This window comes from Carassius carassius, chromosome 39 (assembly GCF_963082965.1).
Source record: "Carassius carassius chromosome 39, fCarCar2.1, whole genome shotgun sequence".
Taxonomy (NCBI): domain Eukaryota; kingdom Metazoa; phylum Chordata; class Actinopteri; order Cypriniformes; family Cyprinidae; genus Carassius; species Carassius carassius.
The window spans coordinates 2,519,568-2,546,725 of record NC_081793.1 but is presented as its reverse complement, the minus strand read 5'-3'; the positions used below and the strand labels follow the sequence as shown (position 1 = coordinate 2,546,725).

General features: G+C 36.3%; 3 protein-coding genes across 4 annotated transcripts; 1 reads left to right on the top strand and 2 right to left on the bottom strand.

The window, feature by feature from the left end:
- Nucleotides 1-37: 37 nt before the first annotated feature.
- gdpd3b (glycerophosphodiester phosphodiesterase domain containing 3b) lies at nt 38-4,440 on the top strand. Its single transcript, XM_059530138.1, has 10 exons — nt 38-313; nt 1,528-1,570; nt 1,649-1,784; nt 1,869-1,914; nt 2,006-2,124; nt 3,225-3,314; nt 3,542-3,675; nt 3,998-4,057; nt 4,141-4,192; nt 4,285-4,440. The coding sequence occupies exons 1-10, from the start codon at nt 169-171 to the stop codon at nt 4,438-4,440; spliced, it is 981 nt and encodes a 326-aa protein (XP_059386121.1). The 5' UTR covers nt 38-168.
- A 1,023-nt stretch (nt 4,441-5,463) lies between these two features.
- Nucleotides 5,464-9,586, bottom strand: nif3l1 (NIF3 NGG1 interacting factor 3-like 1 (S. cerevisiae)). Of its 2 annotated transcripts, none has more exons than XM_059530175.1 (7): nt 9,502-9,586; nt 8,149-8,730; nt 7,924-8,077; nt 7,722-7,845; nt 6,420-6,558; nt 5,819-5,902; nt 5,464-5,734 (listed from the first exon to the last, which is right to left on the bottom strand). In XM_059530175.1, the coding sequence occupies exons 2-7, from the start codon at nt 8,714-8,716 to the stop codon at nt 5,550-5,552; spliced, it is 1,254 nt and encodes a 417-aa protein (XP_059386158.1). In that variant the 5' UTR covers nt 8,717-8,730; nt 9,502-9,586; the 3' UTR covers nt 5,464-5,549. The 2 variants fall into 2 exon arrangements, with proteins under 2 accessions (XP_059386158.1, XP_059386160.1); XM_059530177.1 differs by having other exon boundaries at nt 9,489-9,507.
- A 9,911-nt stretch (nt 9,587-19,497) lies between these two features.
- Nucleotides 19,498-22,716, bottom strand: cabp5a (calcium binding protein 5a). The gene is made up of 7 exons (XM_059530174.1): nt 22,584-22,716; nt 22,361-22,472; nt 21,364-21,394; nt 20,660-20,803; nt 20,403-20,512; nt 19,915-20,062; nt 19,498-19,803 (listed from the first exon to the last, which is right to left on the bottom strand). The coding sequence occupies exons 2-7, from the start codon at nt 22,394-22,396 to the stop codon at nt 19,775-19,777; spliced, it is 498 nt and encodes a 165-aa protein (XP_059386157.1). The 5' UTR covers nt 22,397-22,472; nt 22,584-22,716; the 3' UTR covers nt 19,498-19,774.
- Between the last annotated feature and the right edge of the window lie 4,442 nt (nt 22,717-27,158).

The following is a 27,158-nucleotide window of genomic DNA, read 5'->3' as shown; positions in this document are numbered from 1 at the left end:
AGACACATAAAGCAAAGCAGCACCGAACTGTTTCAAAACAGCTAAACTCAGACTTTGAAGAGCTGCTGATTCTATAGGTAGAGCGCTGATATTTGATTTCTAGAAACTGTAACTTAATTATATCAAAGAGCAGTTAGTGAGGAATTGGCTGGTTAAAGAGTTTTCAGCATGGACGTCCTGAGTGGGATTCTTCTCCTCTGCTTGGCTGTTGGACTTTATGTCGTTTGTTCGCTGTACTTGCTACACAATCCATGGATTCTTCATAAGAGGAAACGGCTGGAATTCTTCTGCAGAAACATTTCACACAGAGCAGGCAAGTGGAGCATTTTCTTTTCAATTTAAGTGGCACTACTTTGATATAATAACAACTTATGTACATAACTAATAATACATAACTCTTTTAATACTTAAAAATAATAATAAAGTACTTAAAAATGGGTTAAAATTCTGGGTAAGGTTGTTATGTTGTAGTGATTGTAATCTGACCATAATTGGATTTTTTATTTTATTTGTAAAGGTAAAAAGAGTAAACCTTTAACGTTATTTCTAACATATTATTAAAAAAATTATAATAATTTGCATTAAATATTTATTTTTGAAAACATTCGTTTTTCACAAAATGTGAATATTAGAAACAGTGTTTTAAATATTTGTATAAAATATTTTTAGAATGTAACATTTTTGTTTTCTTTTCATTAAAATTTTTCTCGAAGCTAAAACGGTAGTATGATGCTACAACACCATGATCATGGGTTCGATTCTCAGCAAAATTCACATTTGTGAAACACATCTTCAATGCAGCATACATTTTTTTATAAAAAGTGTCTGCCATTGGTAGTTAAAAAACTGACATGACAAAAACATTATTTTTTATTTTTTTCTATTTTGGGTCTTCTTAATTACCTTTTTAAATTTTTTATTCAGTGGCAGAAACAGGCTTCCATAGGAAAGTGGAACCACTTTTGCAAAGGCAAAAGTCTAAATCTGATTGGGTGACAGGATGTCCAATGATCTTTAATGGTCTAAAAGCTTTGTTTACAAGTGAAGCTCAGGACTTAATAAAAAAATAAAAATACATTCAAGAGTGTTGTTTGAGGCACTTAGTTGCATTTAAAAGAGATGTATTCACGTTTAACAAAAAGATACAGGAAAAGTACTATTTTACATTTTATGTTATTCACATACTTGTCTCGCAATCTTATTGTTTTGTAAAACAATGATTTTTTTAATAATAATTGTATAATATTTTTTATATTTTTAAATATTTTCTTACTTTATAAGCTGCCATTAACCATTACGCTTGCAGGTCAAATTAACTAGCTAACATCATAATCATATAAATTTCATCTGCACATTCTATAACACCTCATTGCCAAAACTTTGCAAGCCATATCCATAAAAATATATATATATCAAAAACAGTATTTTCAACAACTCAAAAATGTGTTTAGGTCAAATTGGCCCGAAACATAATACAAGTGTTCAGTAAGTATCAGCACGACAATTACAGTATTATTTTCTCAACAGGTTCTGGAGAGAAGATAGAAAACACAATGGAAGCATTTACACAGTGAGTTTCTCTTTTGCTACATCTGCTTCCTCTATTCCTCCCTCCTCCTAACTATCTGTTCATCTCATGGTGTGATAGTGCTGTGTCTGCGGGCACCGAGATGTTAGAGATGGACTGTCACATCACATCGGATGGCCATGTTGTCATTTCACATGATAACAACCTTATGAGACAAACCGGATATGACCAAACAGTGTCGTCTCTTAGATTCCAGGTAGATATTTTAACCATTAAACTTTTTTCTTGTCATCTTCCTATGATTTGGGATGATCTTTAAATCCTCTTTTGTATGTTTCAGGATTTGCCTCTCTATGAAGAGCGACTCGAGGTCACATTTAACGTTGGTAAGTACTTTGATACAGCTCTACAATCTAACACTATGTAGCACTTTAGTGAAGCGCTAATTATTAAATATGTAATGTTATCATGTGTTAGGACACTACAGTACAGGAAAGGACAGAAAGTTTGTGTTGCTGGAAGATGTCTTTAAGAAATTTCCCAGCATCCCAATGATACTTGAGATCAAAGAAAACAATGACTTGCTCATCAAAAAGGTAAGATCTTTATATATTTAATATCGCTTCTACCTGTTGTCATTAAATTCATATTGCTGATAAAAGTGTGTTTCTAAATCTCAATGCTTCTCTGGATTATGGTTAGGTTTAAAAAATATAATTTATCATAAAATGAAATAATCTTTTACTATTTTTTAAATGCATCCCTGTTCAAGCTTGCCCTTGTGAAACAGAAAGACACTTTAGCAAACTTTCAAAAAGAGTACTTTTATATACTAATTTTTTTTTTTTGCAATTAAATAAAATTTCATTATAGTTTAAATTTATATTAAATGCAGTTAGTTGAATTTAATAGTGCGTTTTTTACCCAATTAAGTAGGATATAAGTACTGTACATCTTTAGCCTATATATTTATGGCAAGCTAAAATACTCTTTACTGTCATTTCTATTGATAAAATAATAAATAACAAACTACTGTTAAAATGATAATCAAGAACCTCATACGTTTAAATATGTTACTCCACACATAGACAACAAAAATATACTAAACCAAAGTATTTAACATGTACTTTAAGGCAAAACATTTAATTTGATATTATTACAAAGTGCACTTTTTAAAAATGTTGCCTAGCGGTTTTAGAAGTGTATGAAAGTGAACTCTCTTTAAGTGCCATTTTATTTAATTAATATTACATTATCTCCCAGTACAGCTGTTTAAAATAATAAATACAAAGAGCAAGCAGTGTTGTCAGACTCAGAAAGACTTTTATAAGCAGGTTCTTTTAATGAATCGTTCCAGAATGATGCTGTTTGAATCAATCAGATGAATCATCCATTGATTCGCAGTTAATAAATCAACAGATATAGCACAAGTAAACGTCTACAAGATGTCTGTTAAAGATTACTTCATCTGGAAAGCAATCTGCTGTCTACAAACATCTGATAGACGTCTTTAAGATGCATTCTGAATCATAAACATGTTTTCTAAACGTCTATCTGACATCTAATGGGAAACGTCCTGCTATCAGATATCTGACTCTCTCCTTCACCTGCAAGTGGTCATTTCTTTCAGTGATGTTATTTAGTTAGTTCTTCCAAATGAAATGAATAACTTGGTATCACTTGTATATTGCTGTAGGTCTCTGATCTTGTGAAGCAGTATAGCAGAGGAAGTATTACAGTTTGGGCTTCTGAAGAGTCTGGCGTTATGGCTAAATGTAAAGAGCAGGTACAGTACTGTCCCGATACATCAGGGGTGTGCAAACTCCCCGATTAACCCGCATCAAACACACCTGATCCAGCTAATCAAGTTGATAACTACATGGTGTGTGTGTTGGAGCAGCTTCGGCCCTCCAGGATCTGAGTTTGACACCCCTGCTACACACATACAAATGTACAACCCTTTAAAAAAAGATATTTGGCTTGTCTTTTATTTTTTTTCCCCTCTGTGTGTAGAACCCGTCCATGCCTTATATGTTCACTGTGAAGCGTGGAATACTGCTTTTATTGCTCTTCTATACTGGGCTGCTTCCCTTTGTTCCTCTGGGTGAAAGTCTGCTGGTCTTCTACCTGCCCAGGATTTTCAACAGGTCAGTTAATAACATACCTGTACAGTTCAAAGTGAGGAGGATTGAAATTCAATAACCATGCAAGCTTTTTAAACCAATCGGAGAGTTATCGGTTGGTGTGCAGTATGTAGTCAGGTTACATTTATTATCCAACTCCATCAGTTATTTGTTTATGTCAGCATTTCCTAATTTGTATGAGTTAACATGAGCTAAAAAATAAAGACAACCACCGTTCACAAAGATGTTAAAATACTGATCTGCTTGTTGTTAGTATTTTGTTAGTGTTTTGACTCGCATTGCATTTAACTAATACTAATCCAAGTGGTTATGTCTGATCTCTCAGGACTTATATTCCAGAAGAAGCCATTCTGCAGAAAAGATTTGTGGTGTCTCTAATTCAGAAGTGAGTGGCATCCGTCTTCGAGCGGTCGAATCATCATTTGTCAGTTTTGTAATGTGTGACTGACTGTGTTTATTGATGCTCAGGTTGACAATGCGGAAGTCATTGTTTGAACACTTGATCAAGAGGGGCTTGCAGGTGAATATGGGACTTTCCTCAGTTGTATAAAAGGCAAAAACAGTTCCAATCTAATACAAAAGCATTAATTTCATCTCATTTTGTCATCTCAGGTGCAGCTGTTTGTGTGCAATGAGGAGAGTGATATGGAAGCTGCGTTTGCAGTCGGAGCTACAGGCGTTATGTCCGACTACCCCACCCTCCTGACAAGCTACATCAGAAAACATCCTCAACCTCCAACTATTAGTTACGATAAAAAGGAACAGTAAACATAGCTTTGCCAACAAATAGGGTTACACTTCAATTCAATAATCGACTTTAGACATTCCACTACAAGTAAATTGCATCCTACTATACTTGCCTAACTACAAACTGGAGTATTAGTAGACTGTTACGTAATCGGGGGCCATCAAAATAAAGTGTCAGCAGATATTAAGCAGACAGTCTAATAATACTCTAATCACTAGTACTTGAGATGTATGTAGTTGGCAGTGTTGGGAGTAATGCAAGATACATAATCAGATTACTTTTTTAAGTTACTAGTAAAGTAACGCAATACTTTGAAATTTACAAACAAAAAATCCAAGTTACTTTTTCAAATGCATTAAAAAATATTGTAATGCATTGCTTTAAAAATTAACCTTTCCCAACACTAATAGTTAGGAGATTGTCTAAAGTGGACTATTGAAATAAAATGTTACCATAGATAATTAAAACTATGTACTAATATTTAAATGAATCGTGTGATACAATGCACTTGCACTGTATTATTTGACATTGTACTTGTATATATACATTTATTTTTAATAAAAACACCTGCATGTAATTACATCTGTAATTAATTTCTAGAATTGCATCTACAATTACACCACTGACCCTACACTCTCCTAGCCCTGACTTTACTTGTATCCCTCCTCAACAGCAGATAAAGGGTTTTGCAAAACTGCACTACACTGTAGTAGTTATAGATACCTAATATAAACTAGGACCAAATAAATACCCCTTAAAATAACAAATGTGAATAGAATTTTTTTATAATGAAGTTTATTTTGTTTGTTTATAGGACAATGTTACTTTTACATTCACAACCTTTACTTTTAAATTCTGTCATAATTTACTCGTCCTTAAGTTGTTTCAAGCCTGTATGAATTTCTTTCTTATGCTGAACACAAATGAAGATATTCTGCAGAACGCAAGTAACCAAACACTTGCTGGTCTCTATTAAGTTCAACAGGATGGAAATTAAATAGAATGCAATTCAATGGAGAAACTTCAGGGTGAGTAAATGATGGCAGACGATGACATTTTTTCATGATATACAGTACTCATATTCATATTTTCAGTCGGCTCTGAATACTAAATGTACGATCGGATGAAATCAGACCACCTGTAGTGGATCTTGGTCTTTTTGGGAGATGGCTACAGTAACCGTGTCACCCAGGCGTGCATTCAGTCTCTGTCTGAATACGGTCAGGAAGCCTCTCTCACTGTTGCTGTGGTCACTGAGAATCACACTCGTGCCTTTAGAAACCGCATCTAGAACCTCATGATGAGACATCTCACCTGAGAATCAGAAAATACATTTTTTCTTATCCTTGGACTTCGATAAATCGGTGAACCTCGGTTTTTTTGGCGTTTGTGACGTACCAGTGATGTAAAGGTCTGCTTTTACGGCTTGAATGACAGACGCTCCGGACCCCGCACACACTGCAACCGTCTTCACCAGAGAGTCTAGAACATCACAGAAATGCACTTAGTGACCTCATTTCTTTCCAGGTGACTATAATCACACTCTGCTGCTTCAGCTGTTCGGTGTCTGATAGTTTTTCTGTCAATGTGCGAGACTTCAGATGAAGTAGCTGCTGTAGCTAAATAACTAGAGCAATAACAAAGTCTAGTAAATGAAATTGCACTACAAACCAGTTTATGATTATGACAATACGTTCAAATAATGACAAATACCAGCTTATAATATCATCAATAACATACCTTTACAAAGATTATTGGAGCACGTTTATCAAGGAAACACTATTTTCGGTCTTTATACCTCAAGGTTTCACATTTATTTAATGTGTTACTTGCCATTTCCTTGTAATTATTTATCAAATTTACAAGCAATTTCTGAGTGAAAACTCAATCCCACACCATTTTTTCCCCAGTGTAATGGCTTGTCTCACACAGGAAGCCTGGCATTCACTTCAAAAACGTCTTAAGGTAAGAATAAGGTGGATCCTCTCTCATACTCCACCTAATGTCTGATGGTCCCCCAGAGCCAGTCTCAGATGGGGCAAACCCAAGTGAGTCTTCATGTTCTGCACTGCTGTAGAAACAGACACTGGCTCATCCAGAACACTGAGTCGCCCCTGACCACAACCCAACAGAGGAGGCTAGAACTCAGAAACAAAGAAAGAAAACAGGCAGTGAAATCGATTACCATGTCCTCGAGAACAAATGCGAGGCAGGTGAAACTAAAATGCATAAATGTATTTCTATCAACTTCAACAGAAAGTTAGGTAACAGAAATATTTACTAGCCAAAAACTATTTTTCAGTGTTTAGCACATTAAAAATTGTGTCATGTGCTCTGGGGCTCCGCCTCTTAATTATGCAGCTCCGCCTTCATTCAACTGCTATGATTATCAGTAGACAAGATTCACTGTTCCTCATCTCCACTATCCTACAGTTTAATGCAATTATAAATGTAATGCATAATATTAGCTTGTTTTGTGGGGTGTTTAGCCGTTTTCAGAGCGAATGCAAGCATTTTGTGTTCATTGTTATGTTTTTGCCAATTGTGATGTAAAGGTTTGTGGTTGGTAAGTTGTTTTTTAAGAAAGTTGGTTAGAATGTTTTTTGAAAGATGTCTCTACTGTTCACCGAGGCTGCATTTATTTGATCGAAAATACAGTTAAAAACAGTAATGTTATTAAATATTATTACCATTTAAAATAGCCGTTTTCTATATGAGTATATTGTAAAATTTCATTTATTTATTCCTGTTATCTCAAAGCTGTATTTTCAGCATCATTACTCCAGTCTTCAGAGTCACATGATCTTCAGAAATCATTTATGATTCTTATGACTATTATCAATGTTGACAAAAACTGTTTTTATGATTCTCTGATGAATAGAAAACAGCATTTATTTGAAAAATAAATATTTTGTAACACTCTATGATCAATTTGATGCATCCTTGCTGAATAAAAATATTAATTTCTCCCTTTAAAAAAAAAAAGTTTTTCATAATTGTCACTTTCTTCTACCTAACTTTTCTTAATTTCTTCACTGTTAGATACTCGAAGAGGTCAAATGAAGTTCAGTGCTCTTAACATGAAGTTGCAACTTGATTGCACTTAATAATTAAGCCAAAAGAACAATTTATTTCAAATAGCAATCTTTTATAACGTTAGAAATATCTTTACTGTCCCTTTTGATGAATTAAGTGAGTGCTTGCTGAAACTAATAATTTACTTACAGATCAAAGATGACCAGTGTGACAGACATCTAAATAATGAGGAACTGTAGAGCTGAAAGTGTTGATGTGGGCTCACCTGTTGGACTTGTGTGATGGTCAGGGATCTGCTGGCATGTGGATCTGAAAGCAGAGTCTGCACAGCAGCAGTCAGTGCTGAACTGTTACAGATGAGGTTCACCTGCTGCCCTCCACTTTCATTTCTGAAGATCAATATAGAGCACTGTTTCAATGAATACCAATGTATTCATGTACATGATTATATGCAGATTTATGCTTACCTTATTGCAGAGCACTGAAAGTTTTCACTGCCTTCGATGTGTCTCAGCTGCTCCAAAAGACTGTTTAGTTCATCGTTCACGCATGAGAACTCAAGTCTGTGTTTCTGCAGGCCGCTAGAGAGGGCTTGACTTAATACCGACACCTTCCCACTTCCTGCAGATAGAGGAACATGTAAATATATCTGACTCTTTTGACCAACCCTAAAGAATAAAACACGTTCTTACCCATTCCTCCAACTAGCCAATCATTAACGCCGCCTTCAACGCTGTCCCATGAAGTGTGCGGGGAGAAAATGGCAATACCGGCTTCTATTGCTCTGACGGCCAAGCGCTGCTTCCAGTCCTTCTGAAGCAAGCGCTTGAACGGGCGAAAGAGCGGCGGGTGGTATGAGACAATGAGGTCACAATTCAGAGATACAGCTTCATCCATGACGCCCGCGGTCAGGTCATTGGTCAGCAGGATTGTTCTGATTGGACGGGGTTTGCTGGGCTCCACCAACAGCCCAACGTTATCCCACGATTCAGCCAATGACAGAGGAGCAAGCTGCTCGAGTACCTCCAGCACTCCCTTTAAATCCATGTCTGCAGTAGGATGGGGAGAACCAGAGAGGTAACGAATAACTCCAGCAGACCTGAATACAGGAACCCCGGACACTGATCGAAGGAGCAAACAATGTACAGAAGAAAGCTGTGTGATCGGGTGAAACGTGCTGGTTCTGAAGGAGACGCTGCAGCTGAGGTTGAAGCCTAAATAGAACAGTCTTCCAGAGAATTCCCTACAAGTCGCGAACATGAGAGAGGGAAAATCTGTAAAAGAAAGAGAGAAATCTAACTTTTAGAAACTTGTTTCTAACATCAGACATGCATTGTGCCAAGAACAGGACTTTTAGGAGAACACGGCTAAAAGAGACTTGGATTTAAAGTCACTTAACTTTGTTGTCAGAAAACAAAACCATGCACAAACCTTAAAAATGTGAATAATATTTACATACATAACATATATATGTTACATATAATTACCTAATAAAAAATATATAATAAGCATTGTAATCTATTTTCATAATAATTAAAAACTTGTAAATGATTAAAGTATTTTATTAATACATATATTTCTTCTATTAATTCCATAAAATAAATATAATTGAAATAAACGATTATATTATTAAAATTAAAATAATAATATAATTTCACTCAGATGTTGCATGTATAAATAAAATGCATACAAATTTTCATACATATGCTTCTTGAATGTCTCCTCATCAGGTTAATATATGAACTTAAATATAATGACCTCAACTAAAGTATTAGATTAATATGTTTTCAGGGAGTATTTTAGTCAAAACCACCTAAAAATGAAATATTTTACACACAGACGTTGCTTATATGAATAAAATGCAAAAGCATATTTGATTATCTCACATGTAACGTTATATGCGGATTGATTTATGAAATAATAGCTGTATCGTTAGCTATGATCGTTAGTCATCAGATGAACTGACTAAACTCTATAAAGCGCTCTGCATATCAATGTTACTCGAAGCAAATTAAACAACTTGTTGTATTACATTAAAAACTCACTGGAAATGCAACTTCCACGAGCGAACGGAAGCAGCAGCTGACAGTCAACAGAACACGAGAACGTAATATTGCGTAGCACGTCATTTCCGTTCATCTTCTTCCTTTTTATTATTATTATTATTATTTTTTATTTTTTTTATAAACCTTTATTAAACAACAAGGCGTTACAGAATGTAAAATAACAGAGCACAGAAAAATGCTATGTAGAACAGTACAGAGTAGCACAAATTTTTTTATATAAATTTCAACATTTATATAAAAATATGAAAAAAGAGAAAGTAAATATAAAAATACATATAAAATAAAATAAATAAAATATGTAAATAAGAGCACATATAAATAGATTAAACATAGTTATTATTTTTTGGCGCATTGCATCCTGTGTGCATATCGCCCTCTACATTTGCTCTTATGAAGTCATGGTTAATTTAAAATATATATTTTCCTTGTTTTGCCATTTTTGTATTCTTACACACGAATACACACATCTATACAAATATTCCTACTTGTATAATTATTTGATGCTCCATCCCGTATTTCTCCCCAGGATCCACCTGGCGCTGCGTGATTCCGTTCATCTGCATTAAACTCTTGTTCTTGTATTTTTTTTATGTAATCCAAGTCCATAAAATACAACGCAGTCACAAAAGAAAAAAAGAAAAAAGCCTCAGAGATAAACTAGCAAAGATTAATCATAAATTTTATAAAAATCAATGTCATACAACATAATTTTCTACATTGTAAAAAAAAATTGCATACTAATGGCAATTAAACAATTGTGAATTAAAAACATATTTGAATAATATTAATAATGATTCTCATAATAATAACAATAATAATAATAATATTTAGAAATCACTGTGTTACATGTATGTTAACATTATTGTTTTCTTACAATAGCTACATTAGTGTAAATTTATGTCACATGGGATTCTGGGGGGGTGGGGGTGCGTGTTATGAATAATCTGATTGGAGTTAGAGGTCATGACCCTGATCAACCAATAATGCTGCTGTCTGACCTGCTGTCTCTGAGTTTGCTATCATGATTTCTGTTTAGTTGTATCTATTGTTTTTACATTTCTGTCTTTGTAAATTGTGAAAAGTGCAAAAAAAATCAAATGTATAATCCTCATCCTCATCATTTGCTGTCCTGTATCTATTAAACACTCTCTTTTTCATGTTATGGATCCATCATCTCTGCTCCCAGCTGGTTCTCTCTCTGATTATACTTGATCTCGTGTTCTTCGTCAGCTTGTCTTAGTGCACAAGGAGCTAAGCTTGCGCTTCTCCAACCACAAAATGCTTCTTAAATGTTTCTTTGTTCCTAAAGGGAGAGAGTCTCGCAGATATAGTCCAGCTGTAAGATTACAAGGCATGCTGGATTCCAGATGAGACACCAAACAGCAGTACGTGTTATATAAGATTTTAATCAAGCACTTTTGGGACATGAATCTTGGTCTTGGCACCAGACAGCGTGACTAGAGCGGAGGGCAGTTGTGCAGGACAGATGTGCTGTAATTCTGTGTGCGAGGGAAAAGGGGTGTTAGTTTACTTTGGGTAATTTGTGACCTAAGCCATCCAATCCCAGCTGCCGAGCAAAAACAACAACCGCTGTTATCATGCAAAGGAGTATTTTTGATATGTTTGTTTGGTCAAATCTAGTTATTCTGCGTGGGACGTGTACCCTAAATATACAGATGCTCAAACAATATGTGTATGTGTGACTTTTTTGATGTAAAGAACCAAATGCCACAAACAGTCCCAGCAGGATTTTACAAATGTATTTATTTATTTATTTGTTATTAAAATGGTTGATTTTGTGGCAGTAATTTTCTGAGTTTTGTGGAAAGTTTGTGGTTATTTTGTTACATGTACTTACTATTATATTAACAATTAATTATACATATGTACAGGCAAGTAACCCTAATCCTAACCCTAACTATAGATTAAGTGCATGCAGATAGTTAATATTACTCAGTACTAATGTTAATTACACTTTAAATAATTGTTTAAATGATTGTTTAATTTTGTTTTATCAAACTTTTTCTTTTGTTGTTTGATTAACATTAATGACACAGTCAGCAGCAGGTGTATTAGGCTGCTCTCACTTTAAGACACAATGCATAGATCCAATATATTGATGCACATCAGATTTCCTGCCAACTGTTTACATTCATTTAAGACATAACCGTCGTGAATATTTAAGTACTTGCGAAGATGGGCAGTTTTACATAACTTTGTGTCTATTTGAACATTCACGTGCATTTCTGTATGAATGCATCAGCTGTGTGAGTGTCAGTGTTTGAGGACAGCAATTTTGCAAAAAACTTTTGCTTAACTATTTTTAACAATCAAGCACATCCTGTGCTGTATTTTCTCATTTATGCATGTTTCTTTATCATAGCAACATTAACTAGTACTGCAATTTTTGCCATTAATTTTCCAGTTAAAGCTGCAGTCCGTATGTTTTGCCTCTTTGTCGCCATCTCTGTTTGAAAACCTGTATTTGCAGTATGACCCAAATGATGTGATGTAATGTAATGACGCAGCGCCATGCTCGAATTTCCTGCGAAAACCTACCCGTACTACTCAAATTAGAAAACTTTATTTCAAGTTTACCGTTGTGAATCGAGCTAAAGTAAGGCGCTTGTTTTGAACACTGGTTGGTTATGTTTTGGATCATTTTGGATTTTTTAGCAGCTTTTTAGCAACAAACAATTTGTTGATTTTGCATCGTCTCCATAACTGCTGAATCGCTAAAAAAGACTGGAGGAACTTTCTAAACTCTTTTGTCATTTTCAGGTCTCCTTCATGAAAACTCATTTCCGTAAAAAATATAAAAAATAATAAAAAACAAGGTAATTGCAACTTTAAATCTCAACTTCTCTCACAATTTTGAGTTTTCTCACAATTCAGAGAAGAAAATTCTGAATTGTGAGATATAAGTCACAGTCGATATAAACCTGAAATTACAAGGAAAAAATCTAAAATCTGAGATAATTTGTATTTTTTTTTTAACATACTTCCATACTTTTTTAACACTTTATTATGGAAGTTTCTTTATCAGACTAACATGTTAGTAACTGTAAGTAATACAGCACTTTCTGCTATTATTTTGCATTTAAATGGAAAATTGCAAAAAAAAGTGACTCTGATTTTTTTGTTCATTTTGTGCTCTGCAATCAATCAAAAATAAACTGGAAGTCTATCTAAACTTCATTTTTGTTTCTCATGTAGGTTTCCTCCCTTTCCATGACCATCAAAAGACAGACAGTAACCTAACAACAGCAGGAAACACAACAATAGAGATGAGCACATATCCTGAGATCATGTCCTTGTTATTTTTGGTCTTTTTGCTCTCTCAGTTATCTGGCTTACATTTCAGGATTTTCTTCACCCTTAAATCTGCAAATTCTAGCTACATTGCCAAAGTTTTATCTTATTTGTGGTGTCTCATGCATGAGGAATCACAGCAATCCTTTCATCTCTTAAACTCTAATATCACTTGATGATTCTCATCCTGTGGCCTTCCATTGATCCTTTCTTTATCCATCTCAATCTCTCTCTTTATTTACTCTCTCTCTCTCTCTCTCTCTCATTAGAGCCCTAGAACAGGCTGATCCAGGATGTTTTGGGATTTCATAGCATTCACTAATCACGCGGCGTCCTCTCTTCTGTCTGAATTTCATGAGCTCTATCATTCTGGGTTTTGTGATATTTATTTACATTTTTCCAGAGGTCTCTCTTGAAGTTGTTAGTCATTCCTGTCCCCTTGTTTTAGGCTGGTAAGAACGAGGGACAGTGATTAGTGACTCCAGTTCTCTTTGTATCAGGATCCAAAATCTATCAGCTTTTTAAAAGAAAAATAAGCATTTTATATTGCAGAGTTACTATTATTATAAATTTTTTGATTGTGTATATACAAAATGTATTATTTGACCCCAGATAATATCTTAGAGTGTTTTTAATTTAATGTAATAAAAAAAAATCTATGCCATTCTATTTAGCTATATATATATATATATATATATATATATATATATATATATATATAAACTGATAACTGTTAAAGAATACCCGGGAGGCTGAGGAGTAACAGAAAGATGGTTTTATTTAAGGCACAAGCAGAGGAGTGGGTAGTGTTGGGTAGAGTGATGAATGGGTCCGTGATAGCTGGGTGAAGACGTCAGAGGAGGGAGGTGTACCACACACATGCACGATGGAGACTTTGATCTTCGGAGGATCGCTGGACAGAGGTAAGTAGAGGAAGAGTTAGTCTTTAGAGTTAGCATACAGGTAAGACCTTGTCGCGAACGAGACCGGACGCTGACTGAGTGCGTGTGTGGGGTATTTATAGTGCAGATGTGATTGGGTGATGATGAGGGTCAGATGGAAGTGCTCAGTACTCAGGTGAGGGCGTGCGTTGTGAATGAGTGGAGGTGGAACCTGGCATGTTTGTAACAGTACCCCCTCCCCACGGCCTGCTCCTGAGGGCCAAGGACCCCGACGACGTGGTGGACGTCCTCTTCCCCTGGGAGCTGGTCGGTCAGGATGATTGGAGTGGAAGGTGTTAAGTAAGTTAGGACCCATGAATGTTCCTTTGGACCATATCCTTCCCAGTCCACTAGATATTCAAGTTGTCCACCACGCCGCCGGGAGTCCAGGATGTCTCTAACTTCATAGGCCGCACCGTCTTCTAGGAGGAGTAGAGGGGGGGCTTCGGTTTCGCCAGGTTCTGTGGAAGGAGAGACAGAGGGATGGTGAGGTTTTAGGAGGGACACATGGAAAGTGGGGTGAATCCGGTACTCAGGGGGTAATTGGAGTTTGTAAGTGACCGGATTGATCTGCTGAAGGATGGTGAATGGGCCAATGAATCTGGGACTTAGCTTGCGGCAGGGCAGGCGCAGGCGGATGTCCCGGGTGGACAGCCAGACCTTCTGACCAGGTTGGTAAGTTGGGGACACAGATCGGCGAAAGTCGGCTGTCGTTCTGTGTCTGCGTAAGGCCCGCTGGAGTTGGTGATGTGCCGCGTCCCAGACCGTCTCGCTCTCCCAGAACCAGTAGTTGATGGCGGGGACATCCGAGGGTTCACCTGACCAGGGGAATAGAGGAGGTTGGTAGCCGAGTACACACTGGAATGGAGTGAGTCCGGTGGTAGGTTGTTGAAGGGAGTTTTGTGTGTACTCGGCCCACCCAAGGAACTGGTTCCAGGAGTTCTGGTGGCCGTGACAGAAAGGTACGGAGGAAGCGTCCAATCTCTTGGACCTTCCTCTCCGTCTGCCCGTTCGACTGGGGATGGTATCCGGAGGACAGGCTGATGGCCACACCTAGGAGTGAGTGGAAAGCCTTCCATACCCGGGAGATGAACTGAGGACCTCTGTCCGAGACGATATCCTCTGGGATGCCGAAGTACCTGAAGACATGGTTAAATAATAACTCGGCCGTTTCCATGGCCGTGGGCAGACCTTTCAGGGGGAGAAGACGACATGATTTAGAAAATCTATCCACTATGACAAGAATGCAGCTATTATTATCTGAAAGGCGGAAGATCAGTAATGAAATCCACCCCTAGGTGTGACCACGGGCGATTGGGAACGGGCAGAGGATGTAGCTTGCCTGATGGAAGATGGCGAGAGCTCTTGGATTTGGCGCAGTTTGTACACCGTTCACGTACCTCCTGACATCCGAGGCCATCTTGGGCCACCAGAAACGTTCTTTAAGCAACGAGAGGGTTTCATTGACCCCCGGGTGACCAGTGCCAAGAGATGTGTGAGTGGAGTGAATGAGTGGAGTGCACCGTGTCCCGGGAATATACTGATGTCCCGGCGGGCAACCCGGCGGGGTGTTTGTAGCAGGATCGGTTAGAGGAAGGGTCTCGGCGGACCAGGTAATGGGGCAGATGATGACCTTTTCAGGGAGAATGGTTTCGGGTTCTTCAAGATTCTCTTCAGGGGTGTGACACCGGGACAGGGCGTCAGCCTTTACGTTCTTTACCCCTGGGCGATAGGAGATGGTAAAGTGGAAGCAGGTGAAGAATAACGCCCAGTGGGCTTGTCTTGGGTTTAACCTCTTGGCAACTCGAAGATACTCCAGGTTTTTGTGATCCGTGAGAACCAGAAAGGGGTGTTTGGCTCCCTCCAGCCAATGCCTCCATTCTCCCAAGGCCAACTTGATGGCCAACAGCTACCGGTTGCCGATGTCATAGTTGACCTCCGCCGGGTTGAGCTTCCGGGAGAAGAAGGTGCATAGGTGGAGGCGACTGGAATTCCCCTGCTGCTGAGAGAGGACTGCTCCTACTCCGGTAGTTGAGGCGTCGACTTCCACGACGAAGGGTCGGTCGGGGTCAGGATGGACCAGGAGTGGAGCTGTCGTAAAGGCCTCTTTGAAGGTGTGGAAGGCCTCTGTGGCAACAGGAGTCCAAGAGAGATTTGGGTTTGTTACGGAGGAGACTGGTGAGAGGGCTGGTGATGGTACTGAAGTTTTGAATGAACCGTCTATAGAAATTGGCAAATCCAAGGAATCGTTGTAGTTCTTTGATGGTGGTAGGAGTGGGCCAATCTCTGACGGCATTAACCTTCCCCTCGTCCATCCGGATGCCACTGGTGCTGATGTTGTACCCAAGGAACATCAATGAGGGCTGATGGAAAGAGCATTTCTCTGCCTTGAGGTAGAGCTGAAAGGCCCTCAGGCGTTGCAGGACCTCCGCAATGTGGCGTCGATGTTCTGCTAGGCTCCGGGAGTATATGAGGATATCATCAAATGTAGACGAGGATGAACTTATGGAGGAACTCCCGGAGCACCTCGTGAATAAAATCCTGGAAGACGGAGGGGGCGTTAACCAGTCCATACGGCATCACACAATACTCATAGTGGCCAGTAGGGGTTATGAAGGCAGTTTTCCACTCGTCCCCCTGACGGACGGGGCATACAGTGATGGCATGCCCCGGGGCTGCACAGTAGAGGCAAAGATTCTGGGTCAGCCGTCTTTGTCTTTCAGCCATTGAGAGTCGATAGGAGTCCACTAGCATGGGTTCGTTGGCTGGTTCTGGGGAGTTGACGGCCTCTGGTCGGCAGAGTGGCATGGAGGAATACGCCTGGCCCTGGTGCTCTTCTAAGCACGACTACATACAGGTGGCGAAGCGGATGGAAAGCTGGATGAATCGTTCGAACCCGATGGTGTCCTCGTATGCAGCGAGATGCAACCGCACTCGAGGTTCCAATCCCTGACGGTAGGTAGTCAGTAAAGCCTGTTCGTTCCATCCACTGGAGGCCGCTAGAGTCCTAAACTGAAGGGCATATTCATTGACAGACATTTTTCACTGTTTGAGATTATACAGCTTCTCACCAATTGACGAGTCCCAAGCTGGTCTGCCAAAAACTTCTCGGAAATGGTCAATGAAGCTGAAATAAGACTGGATAACTGGGTTATTTTGAGTCCATATAGAATCTGCCCACAGTAGTGCTTTACCTTGCAGTTGAGAAATTACAAATTCTACCTTGGATCTCTCGATGGGATGTAAGTGCGGTTGCATCTCCAGGACTAGCGAGTATTGAAGGAGGAATCCGCTGCACTCCTCCGCCGAACCAGAGTAGTGCGCCAGCCTGGCCATGGGACTGGCGTGAACGGAAGGTGAGGAAGTGCTGGCATCGTTGACGGAAGTGCTCGCTGGTGTTGGGGATGCAGGTTGAGCAGTGAGTGTCCTACGGAGTGCATCAACCAGATCTTGAAAGGGGTCCGTGAGGCTCATGCTTGTGCCAAGCGGTGTAGGTCCGGTCTTCTGTTACAGATCACTCGGGAGGCTGAGGAGTAACAGAAAGATGGTTTTATTTAAGGCACAAGCAGAGGAGTGGGTAGTGTTGGGTAGAGTGATGAATGGGTCCGTGATAGCTGGGTGAAGACGTCAGAGGAGGGAGGTGTACCACACACATGCACGATGGAGACTTTGATCTTCGGAGGATCGCTGGAGAGAGGTAAGTAGAGGAAGAGTTAGTCTTTAGAGTTAGCATACAGGTAAGACCTTGTCGCGAATGAGACCGGACGCTGACTGAGTGCGTGTGTGTGGTATTTATAGTGCAGATGTGATTGGGTGATGATGAGGGTCAGGTGGAAGTGCTCAGTACTCAGGTGAGGGCGTGCGTTGTGAATGAGTGGAGGTGGAACCTGGCGTGTTAGTAACAATAACAGAATGGCAACAAAAAAAATCAATAATCAATCAATAAACTGAAATAGATTAAAAAGCACAATTACCTTTTTCATTGATTTTTTTAAAATCCATTGCCATATTATTATTATCTTTTTTTATTCCATGGCAACATTATTATTCTTATTATTGCCATTAATAAAAATAGTAATAATAATTGTGATTTAATCAAGCAATGTCTAAAAAGTGTTCATTTAATGTTTAGCCTTTTTTTTTATAACTAACATTAGTATTATTTTACTCCAGATAATATCTTTTATATACAGATAATACTATTTGGAGCACTATTTTATTTATTATTTATTGTATTATGTCTATTTATATAAAAAAAAAAAAAAAAACAGAACAACATGTGACAAAAGTACGGAGCCCCGCACATGACATGCAAGAAAAAATAAATAATTTGGGCACACGATTACCTAATTAATTCCCCCAATGTACTAAATCGTGCGCACAATTTATAAATCAAGTGAACGCAATAGTAATTGAGGGAACGAATTAGTAATCGTGCACACGATTTAGCCCACTATTTTGTCCTGCATGTCATGTGCGGGGCTCTGTACAAAATTAAAGAATACATTTTATTGTATTTTATTTAACAGCATGAGATCAAATTCAATAAATCAGCTTGTGGAGTGAGTTTTATATCAGTGCATGCTTCATTTATTCCATTTCAATCACATGTCTCATGTCTTGTGTATATCCATTATTTTCAGTATATCAGTTTGCTCATACACAGTCCAAAATCTACCATCATCCTTCTATTATCCCCTTAATCTTCCAAAGAAAGTTTCCCTTAAAAGTGATTTCTAGTCTTCACCATCTGCTCCCTGCAGGGGTCTAGTACATAGATTGCATGGCCTGTTACAGGATTTTTTCCCCCTTTTTTTCTGAGAATCAACAGATTAATGGAAATATTTAGTTACTGGAAGTCTGCTGGATCGAGCATCCTTCATAAAAATGATGTAGTTGAGGGTGACATCAGTGGACCGTACTGAAGAGCAGAGGTCAGTTCAGAGGTCAGTTAATCAGGTCTCACTCACAAAGATTAGGAGACTGAACCCAGATCAGCATGTTAAAATTACTATGACATTTGATTCAGTAACTCTTAAGACTTTGAAACGTGATTTCTGTGTACTTACATTAAAGGCCCGTTTCTGCTAAGCACCCTTAGTTGAAGCTTTAATAACAGGATATTAACGAAAGAGATTTGGCAAAAGTTTGTGTCTGTGCTCCAGAGTATTTTCAGCGTTGAGCGAAGTAGCCAATCACAGACACGTCTGTTGATTTCTTGAACGCATTAGCCAATCAGAATCATTTACGTTAGTCAGTATTCACTCATTCACAGTATTTCTGTTCTTAATGCTCGCGAATCTTCTTTTTATAACAAAGTGTAAACACTATGTTAATAGGAGATTAATTTTGCAGTGTAGATGTGATTATAACGAAACTTTGTGAGATTAATGCGGAACTATTTCTCAAAATTGCAATTATTGGAAGTAGAGCTCTATAACGATTTTGCTACCTCACATTAAATAAGTACGGAACACAATTAAGCAATAAAAATGCTACCTATAAGATATTCATGTCTACACCTACCCTTACAGAACTGCAAATACAGTAATTATGTGTTGTTCAGCATGACAAAATTGATGCAAATTGACAGGACACCAAGACAAAATTGTCAAAAAGACATAAAAAAGTGCCCTTAATAATCTCAGAAAAACACTCAGTGGTTGATTCTGGAACCAGGCCTTTCACATTCACAAACACAGAGAAAAAACATCACTCCATGTCATTTAAATCCTAATTTTGTATTTTATTGGGCAAATATTTATTAAAAATAATGTAAATACATAAGCATTATAATATTAGACTTGCATTTATAATTTTACAGATATATTGCACTTCCAATTCTCAGATCAGTTTCTCTGTATTGCATTGAAAGCCTGAGATTTTTGCATAGTTTGTAGGGGGAAGAAACCTTTCTGTACATTGCTATTATATTATAGATATGCTGTTGAGTGCAGCTGTATATATGTCTCTGCAGCATCCAGTACAAGTTGATGTTCTCAGCAGCTTGACAACATCTTCACAAATTCTGCCAGAACGAGAGAAAAAAAACAGAAAAGCATTTCACACGTATGTGTAGGAAGTGTGAGTATCTATATGCTTTATTTATCATGCATTGAAAATTAGTGTCATTTCTCACCTTCGAAATCTACCGTACCGTCCCCGTTATTATCCGCCTCTTGGACGACAGCATCAATCTCTCTGTGGTTCATGTGTTCTCCCAGTAATTTACTCATAGCGGACCTCAGCTCCTCCGTAGTGATTGAGCCGTCGCCATCCATATCGAACTTTAGACGAGAAAAAATATATATTTTGATGAAAATATGGCAAATTAGATGTCGGTTGCTTGTTATTTAGTTCACTGGTTCTCAGCGGCATCTGCATTTAGCATTGTTTTTCCATGCACCCTATACTTGGGTCATCACAACCCACCAACAGAGAATCACTGAGCTGCTTTTCATCCAGAACAAATCCAGCTCCAGCTCATTATGTTGTGGTAACAGGTCAAATGGAGTTAACTGAAGCCAGGTGAGAGTTTCACCACTTTCTATTTAGGCGAATCCACTTAGTAATCTTAACTGTTTGTCATTGTGGATCAACACGTTTGAGTTTAGCTTGCCTTCTCACCTCTTTGAAAGCATCTCGCAGCTCCTTCACACCAATCATTCCTGCCGTTTCAGCCAAAAGCTTTGGGGTCATTAACTCCACAAAGTCTTCGAAGTCGACCCTCCCTCCCACTGAGAGACAAAGAAAAAGCAAAAATAGGTCATGAATACATATATCCCCCCACTTCCTTTATTTTCTTTTACTTTACTTTTTTCGCATTGTATGCCAATCAAGTGCTCTGAGTAAGACAACTTAACATTTTTCTTAAAGTCACTTACGGTTCATGTTGATGTTCTGGCCCAGCTCGATCAGCTCCATCTCGGTTGGCATATAACCCATGGTCCTCATCAGGTTTCCCAGGTCCTTACAGCTAATTAGACCATCTTTATCTTTATCAAATTCATTAAATGCCTCTCTCAGCTCTATAAACAAAGAAACATTCATCAAGGTAAATATAAGCGCTTTTTACATTCCAATAATAAACCTAATGCCATGAAGTGCTAATTGGAAAGATTTATTAAAATAAATAAATAAATAAATAAATAAATAAATATTATCCCTGTAATGTCTAACAATAATTATCAACATACAGTCCTTAATAAAAATAATATTATGCAAAAAAAAAAAAAAAATTAAGTTCTGAAAATACTGTTTTCTCTAATATTTATTATCTTACAGTTCCTATTGCAATAGTCTCAAATCATTTGTCTGTAAAATAAATAAATACTTAATGTGATTGTCAAAAAATATTTATTGCCATACAGTTGCTTAATTTCTTAATGAAATAAATAAATAAATAAAATCTTCTAATATTCATAATCACGCAGTTCTTTCTCAAATACCGAATGTGTCTGCAAAATAAAGTTTAATAAATAAACTAACATTATTTTACAAATATTAGTAATATCTTTAAAGAGTTCAGTCGAAGCTTTGACATTAGTAGAGATAATATCCAGATATCACAGCTGACAGGTGTGTTTACCTTCAATTTCATCATCTGCCAATTCTCTGTCCTGCAAAACCAAAACGACAGGTTAAGCCTCGCAAACATGTTTCATGTTGTCTGGTTTTAGATTAATCTAAAAGGCCTGTTTTATTCATTTTGATAATGGCAGGATTGCTTTTAAAGCAGTCCCAGTGCATTGTAATATATCCCATTAAGCAGACAACACTCAATGGCACGTTCCTCCCATTTCCAGATGAATTAGAGGTTTTATGGGCTGAATGTGACTAAGGGTTTAGTGTGATGACAGACTAATACTTCACCTGATTTAGTGGAGCTGAAGACGATTATGTGTCTGCTGAATCAGGCCAAACATGGACAATCAAGTGATTCAACGCATATCCATTAATGACAGCATTTCTGGTTTTCCTATTTAGACATTTGATTTATAATAAAACTAAACTAATAATAATAATAAAAAACGGAAACATAAAAGCTAATAAAACAATTAAAATAATAATAATCCAGAAATCCATTAATGACAGTTTTTTCTAATTGCACAGCATTTCCATTTTCTCATATTTAGACTTTTTGTTGTTGTTGTTGTTGTTGTAAAATTAAACTAATAAAAGTTTAAAAAACAATAAAAACGAATAAAATAATTCAAGTATGGAATAACATTATTAAGTAAAACAACAAAGATCCATTAATGATAATTTTTACATTTGAAAGTTTAGACTTTTATTTGATTATAAAACTAAACAAATAAAAAACGAATAAACTATAATTATTCTAACATTAATAATAAAAAAATTAAAATAAATCTGATATAGGCTTACTACAAAACATAATAACAACTACTGTAATAATTCAGTTTTTATATAAATTAATTTTTTTTGTATTTAAATCTATCTGTAAACAGATACTTTGTCTTGTGTTAATAAAATAGGACAATGTTAAAAAAGAAAAAAACTATAAGAAAACGAATCTGAAATATCTTCCAATGACTGTAATTGTAGATAGTCAGTGTACTTACAATTTTTGCTCCCCGTAAGAAGATGCACGCAGTCATATCTGGGAATATTAGGATGCAGCTGTCTGTGAGTCCGAAGCTGGCGTTACGACCAAGGATTTACAACACCCTGCAACTTTAATGCATTTAATGCATACATATGTATATCAGATATGTTTGAATAACAGATCTATGGAGCAAGACTGTCATAGTAAAGGCATAATATTTACGATATTCAGATGCTTACCCTCAGTCTGGAGTGTAATTCATCAAAATGGTCTTTATTTCTTGGTTGCCGACTTGTCCTGGTGTTTTCTGAGCTTCCTCCTCAGACTGTTGTTGGCCTCTGGTTGACTGGTTCGACTCCTGAGGGGTTTTGTACCCTGTGCGAGAGTGAATGTGTGAGGGAGGGGTTAGAATGACATCAGTCTAATCAACAATCAGACTCAGACAGGAAATACAGGGGATGAACTGCTCCACTTACCTTCATGTGTCTGTACAAATACATATCCTGATCAATTAAATTAATAAGGTACAAAAAAAGTTCGCTGTGAAACCACAGTGTTGCTGGCATTATGACATGGCAGCTTGTAGATTTTTCAGTAACTGAAAAAAAATCCTTTTAAAAAGATTATTTCAAATAAAATAAACATGAACTGAAATAAACCTATAAAGAGAAAAAAAATTCAGCAGTATTTCTCATTTATACTTTATAGTTTAAAGTACTATAATGTAATAAAATATACAACTCATAGTTAATAAAAACAATGAAGAAATATAAAAAAATGAACAAACTGACAAAACACACAATGAAATTACTAAAACTTGAAGTAAAATTTAAATGAACACAAAAAATATTAATAAAGTATTTCAGTGATACTAAAATGACACTTTCAGCATACCTAACCTAATACTTTAAATTAAAAATGTAATGTTAGCCAACAAAATAAAATAAAAGGTTAAATGAAAAAAGAATGTTAAACTATGAAATTTGTTTTTATTATTTAAATAGGACTAACAGTCTTCTCATAAGAAGATGTAAAGGTTACTGTAGACTTATATTGATTACCAACAGTGTCAGTGAAGAGCTATGATGTAGGAGGACAACAAAAACAAATAATAAATAAACACTGCATATAATATCTGCACATGACACTAAAATAATGAAGTACACATTAATAAATAAAACGTGATAAAAAAAAATCATGAGCAGATCTAAAAACAAATATCATAAAGAACATAAGTGTCTAAATATAATTGAATGAAATGCGTCACACTTGGACTTCTGCCTGTTTTACTTTTTTTTTCTTTCTTTTTTTTTTACTTTTCACATTTTTCAATGTCTTATACTGGAAAAAAAATACATTTGAAAAAAAAAAGCATTAAATGTAATGCAATCTTTCACTGTAACCAATGAACATTAATTTAATGAACATTATAAACAACACAATCCTAATCCATAAACTGTTCTTTTCAAACAGCACACAGAAAGGCTATAGAAAATATGTATTATTTTATATATAATAGTCATCAATTCATGACTGTAAAATTGTAGATTTTGAGAAAGATTTCTTCTTCAATGCATGGTATTTCATTTACATCTTCCATATTAACACTGCATTCACAAATAACATATGATAGATTCATCTGAAGAGATCATCTGCTGATTGCGATGGTTTCCACAAGCCGCAGGCAAATAAGGATTAAACGAAGCACCCCTGCTGTTTCTACAAGAGCGTTAATTCATAATAACATATGGTAAATCCTTTCCATGAACTGTTCATAGAAATTTCTCAGAAAAATTCTCTTTTCAGAAGTGTCACAGTGTCCATCCACAGACTGCAGTAACATTAGAGTTATCATAATGATTTCATATATGATTTCAAGACGTTCAGAAGATAAACAGAATTGTTATTAACCTTCTGTATTGCACCTTTATTGTTTTTTTTAACAGATTCATGACCTTTAACGATTTACCTTGTTGCTGTTACATAAATTTATGGTTTCATCCTAAAAATCGTACTCAAATTTCACAAATCTGTTTGCATAAGGGATTAAGTCTGAAGCTTCGGCCTTGGGCAACTTAATACAGATTTTAATATTATTTATTTAGTTTTTTTTGGGTGGGGAGTGATGCCAGAAAAGGTTATGTAAGGGACAGCATGAGGAGAAGCTGAGGGGTGAGAGGCTGATATTTAGGTTTCACTGTGACCCAGGATGAAGTTCAAAGAGAAGTTAAGGAGATAAGAATGTCGCAAAAAGCGAGGATAAGAAGGATGAAAGGCATCACTTTTCATAAACGGATAAACAGATCAGAGACGGATGGACTGAATCATGTTAAGGTCCTGCTTTAATGGCATCCAAAGGCACTTCACTTACTTTTCAGAATTGTAGCCTAGCTATAATAGAGTGTAATAAAATATTTGCAATCAATTTCAATAATAATCTGTATGTGCAATCTCTTTTGTCATGGTGTTTTCAGATTTTTTATTTTTAAAGAGCATTTTATGGTAAAAAAAATAAAATAAAATTGGTGGATGAGTGTTGACTCTTGTTTTTAGACTTCCAGCTTCTTCCAGTGAGAACAGTATTTTCATGCCAAAGCATGTATCATAGCAAGTTTCATATTCATCATTTAACTTTCAGTGGCTCATGTTTAGGTGCATTTACATTTTTAGGCACGTTGCATCTTCACTAAACGCCCAGGGACCTGGGAACAAAAGTATAACAGATTGACTGAACTGGTTCTTGGACATTAGCTAAAATTGCTTATTTTAAAACTGACATGCATCTTCTGCTGATTTGCAAATTTACTAATTTGATGATGCTGAATTCAAAAATATCAATACATTTTCTCTCTATGTTCGATCTGCAAAGGAATGGTAAAAGTTTTAAATCGGGACAATTAGGCATAAAGTTATGGCTTCAGAATCATTCATATATTTGAAGACAGTTGAACAAACAGCTGTATCTGTCTCAGAAATTGACAGGAATTATGTCTTTATGGCAGTTTTTAATATTAAGGGAGAACACAAGACTTCTTAGCCTTACAAATGGTTGTTAAAATTTTTCGAAATGCATCATATTTTGTAAGAAAGTGTGAAGTAAACAAAACAAGCACAATATTTGGATTAAGCAGCCCAAAATAAGGGAGAAACAAGTAATGGATTTCATTCAGCAAATATGATGCAGGGGAGTGTAATTATTATTATTATCCGAAGTCAATCAAAATCTAACATGATACAGTGGTTCTTTTTACTACCAGTTTAGGCCTAGAGATGCACATGTATTTTTACTATAGGTGTACAGTAACTCTCACATGCATTATTTAGTTTATTCACTCTCTGTAATAAATGGTAGAAATGTCGTCACTGGGGTGGTGCCCTTACAAAAAGTATTAATTAGTGCTGTCAAATTATTAATCACGATTAATCGCATCTGCAAAGTTTTTCTTTACATAATATATAAGTGTGTACTGTGTATATTTATTTTATACATACACACACACACACACACACACATATATATATATATATATATATATATATATATATATATATATATATATATATATATATATATATATATTAGTGCTGTCAATCGATTAAAAACTTTAACTAGATTAATCACACATTTTTTCTGTGATTAATCGCAATTAATCGCAATAAAAAAAAGAAATGTTTTTGTACATTTTTAATATATTTTTTAATGTAATAATTTCACAGTTAATCAAATTAATGTAGAAACAACATAAAGACAGTATATTTTAAATACTTGTTTAAATGGCATATTTTTTATGAATGAAGGCCAGTATTACTGATATTAATACAGCTACTGATTTTGTTTTAATTTTTTTACATTTATTATTAGGCTTCAAAAATATAACAGTTTTTAATTTAAGTAAACTTAAAACAATGCTAACATAAACCCATAATAAATGTCATGTTTACTCCTGCCCTTCCTGTCTTAACAGTTAGGAAATATACAGAAATTTAATAAAGTTATCAAAGTTATTTGCAGTCTGCACTGCATAAACTATAAATTAAATAGTTAATCCTTATTAAAGCTACAAAAGTTATTTAGTCAAGAGCAGCGAGTCATTTTCTCTGTTCCCTTTGTTCTTTAACTTTACTGACAGGAAGCTTTATTGGCTGCTGTCCCTTTAAGAGCAGACAGACACGCGGATCTCACCGTTTATATACTGTCTATGGATCTCGCCTCATTCTCTCACAACTCTTTTTGTTCATTTTAGACTTTATATAAATCATTTAAGATTGCTCTTATGAGGATAATTGACAAAACTGGCACTTTGGGATGTTTATTGTTAGTTCAAGCGCTTAAGAGAACTGGATTCTGGCGCCCTGTCTATGCATTGTGTGTGTGTGTGTGTGTGTGTGTGTGTACGTGTGTATGTGTCACATAAGGGCATTCACAGACAGCGCATTCTCTTTTGTCTTGCCGTGCTTGAAATGTTTAAAAGCATTTCAATGAATAAGAGCGTGATCATATAATGTAAAGCTAGCCAACGGATGGCAGAAAATACGGATGCTGCGTTAATTGCGTTAAATATTTTGACACGTTAAACCAGACAAAAATTAATCGCATGCGTTAACGCGTTAACGTTGACAGCACTAATATATATATATATACATACACAAACACATGCATGTATAAATTTAAGAAAATATTATGTTTATATATTAAATATGTTTATACATAATGTAAAATAAAAAAATTTAAATGTATATATATGTAAATATTTCCTAAATATATACTGTATGTGTGTTACTTTCTATATACATAATAAATAAACACAGCAAAC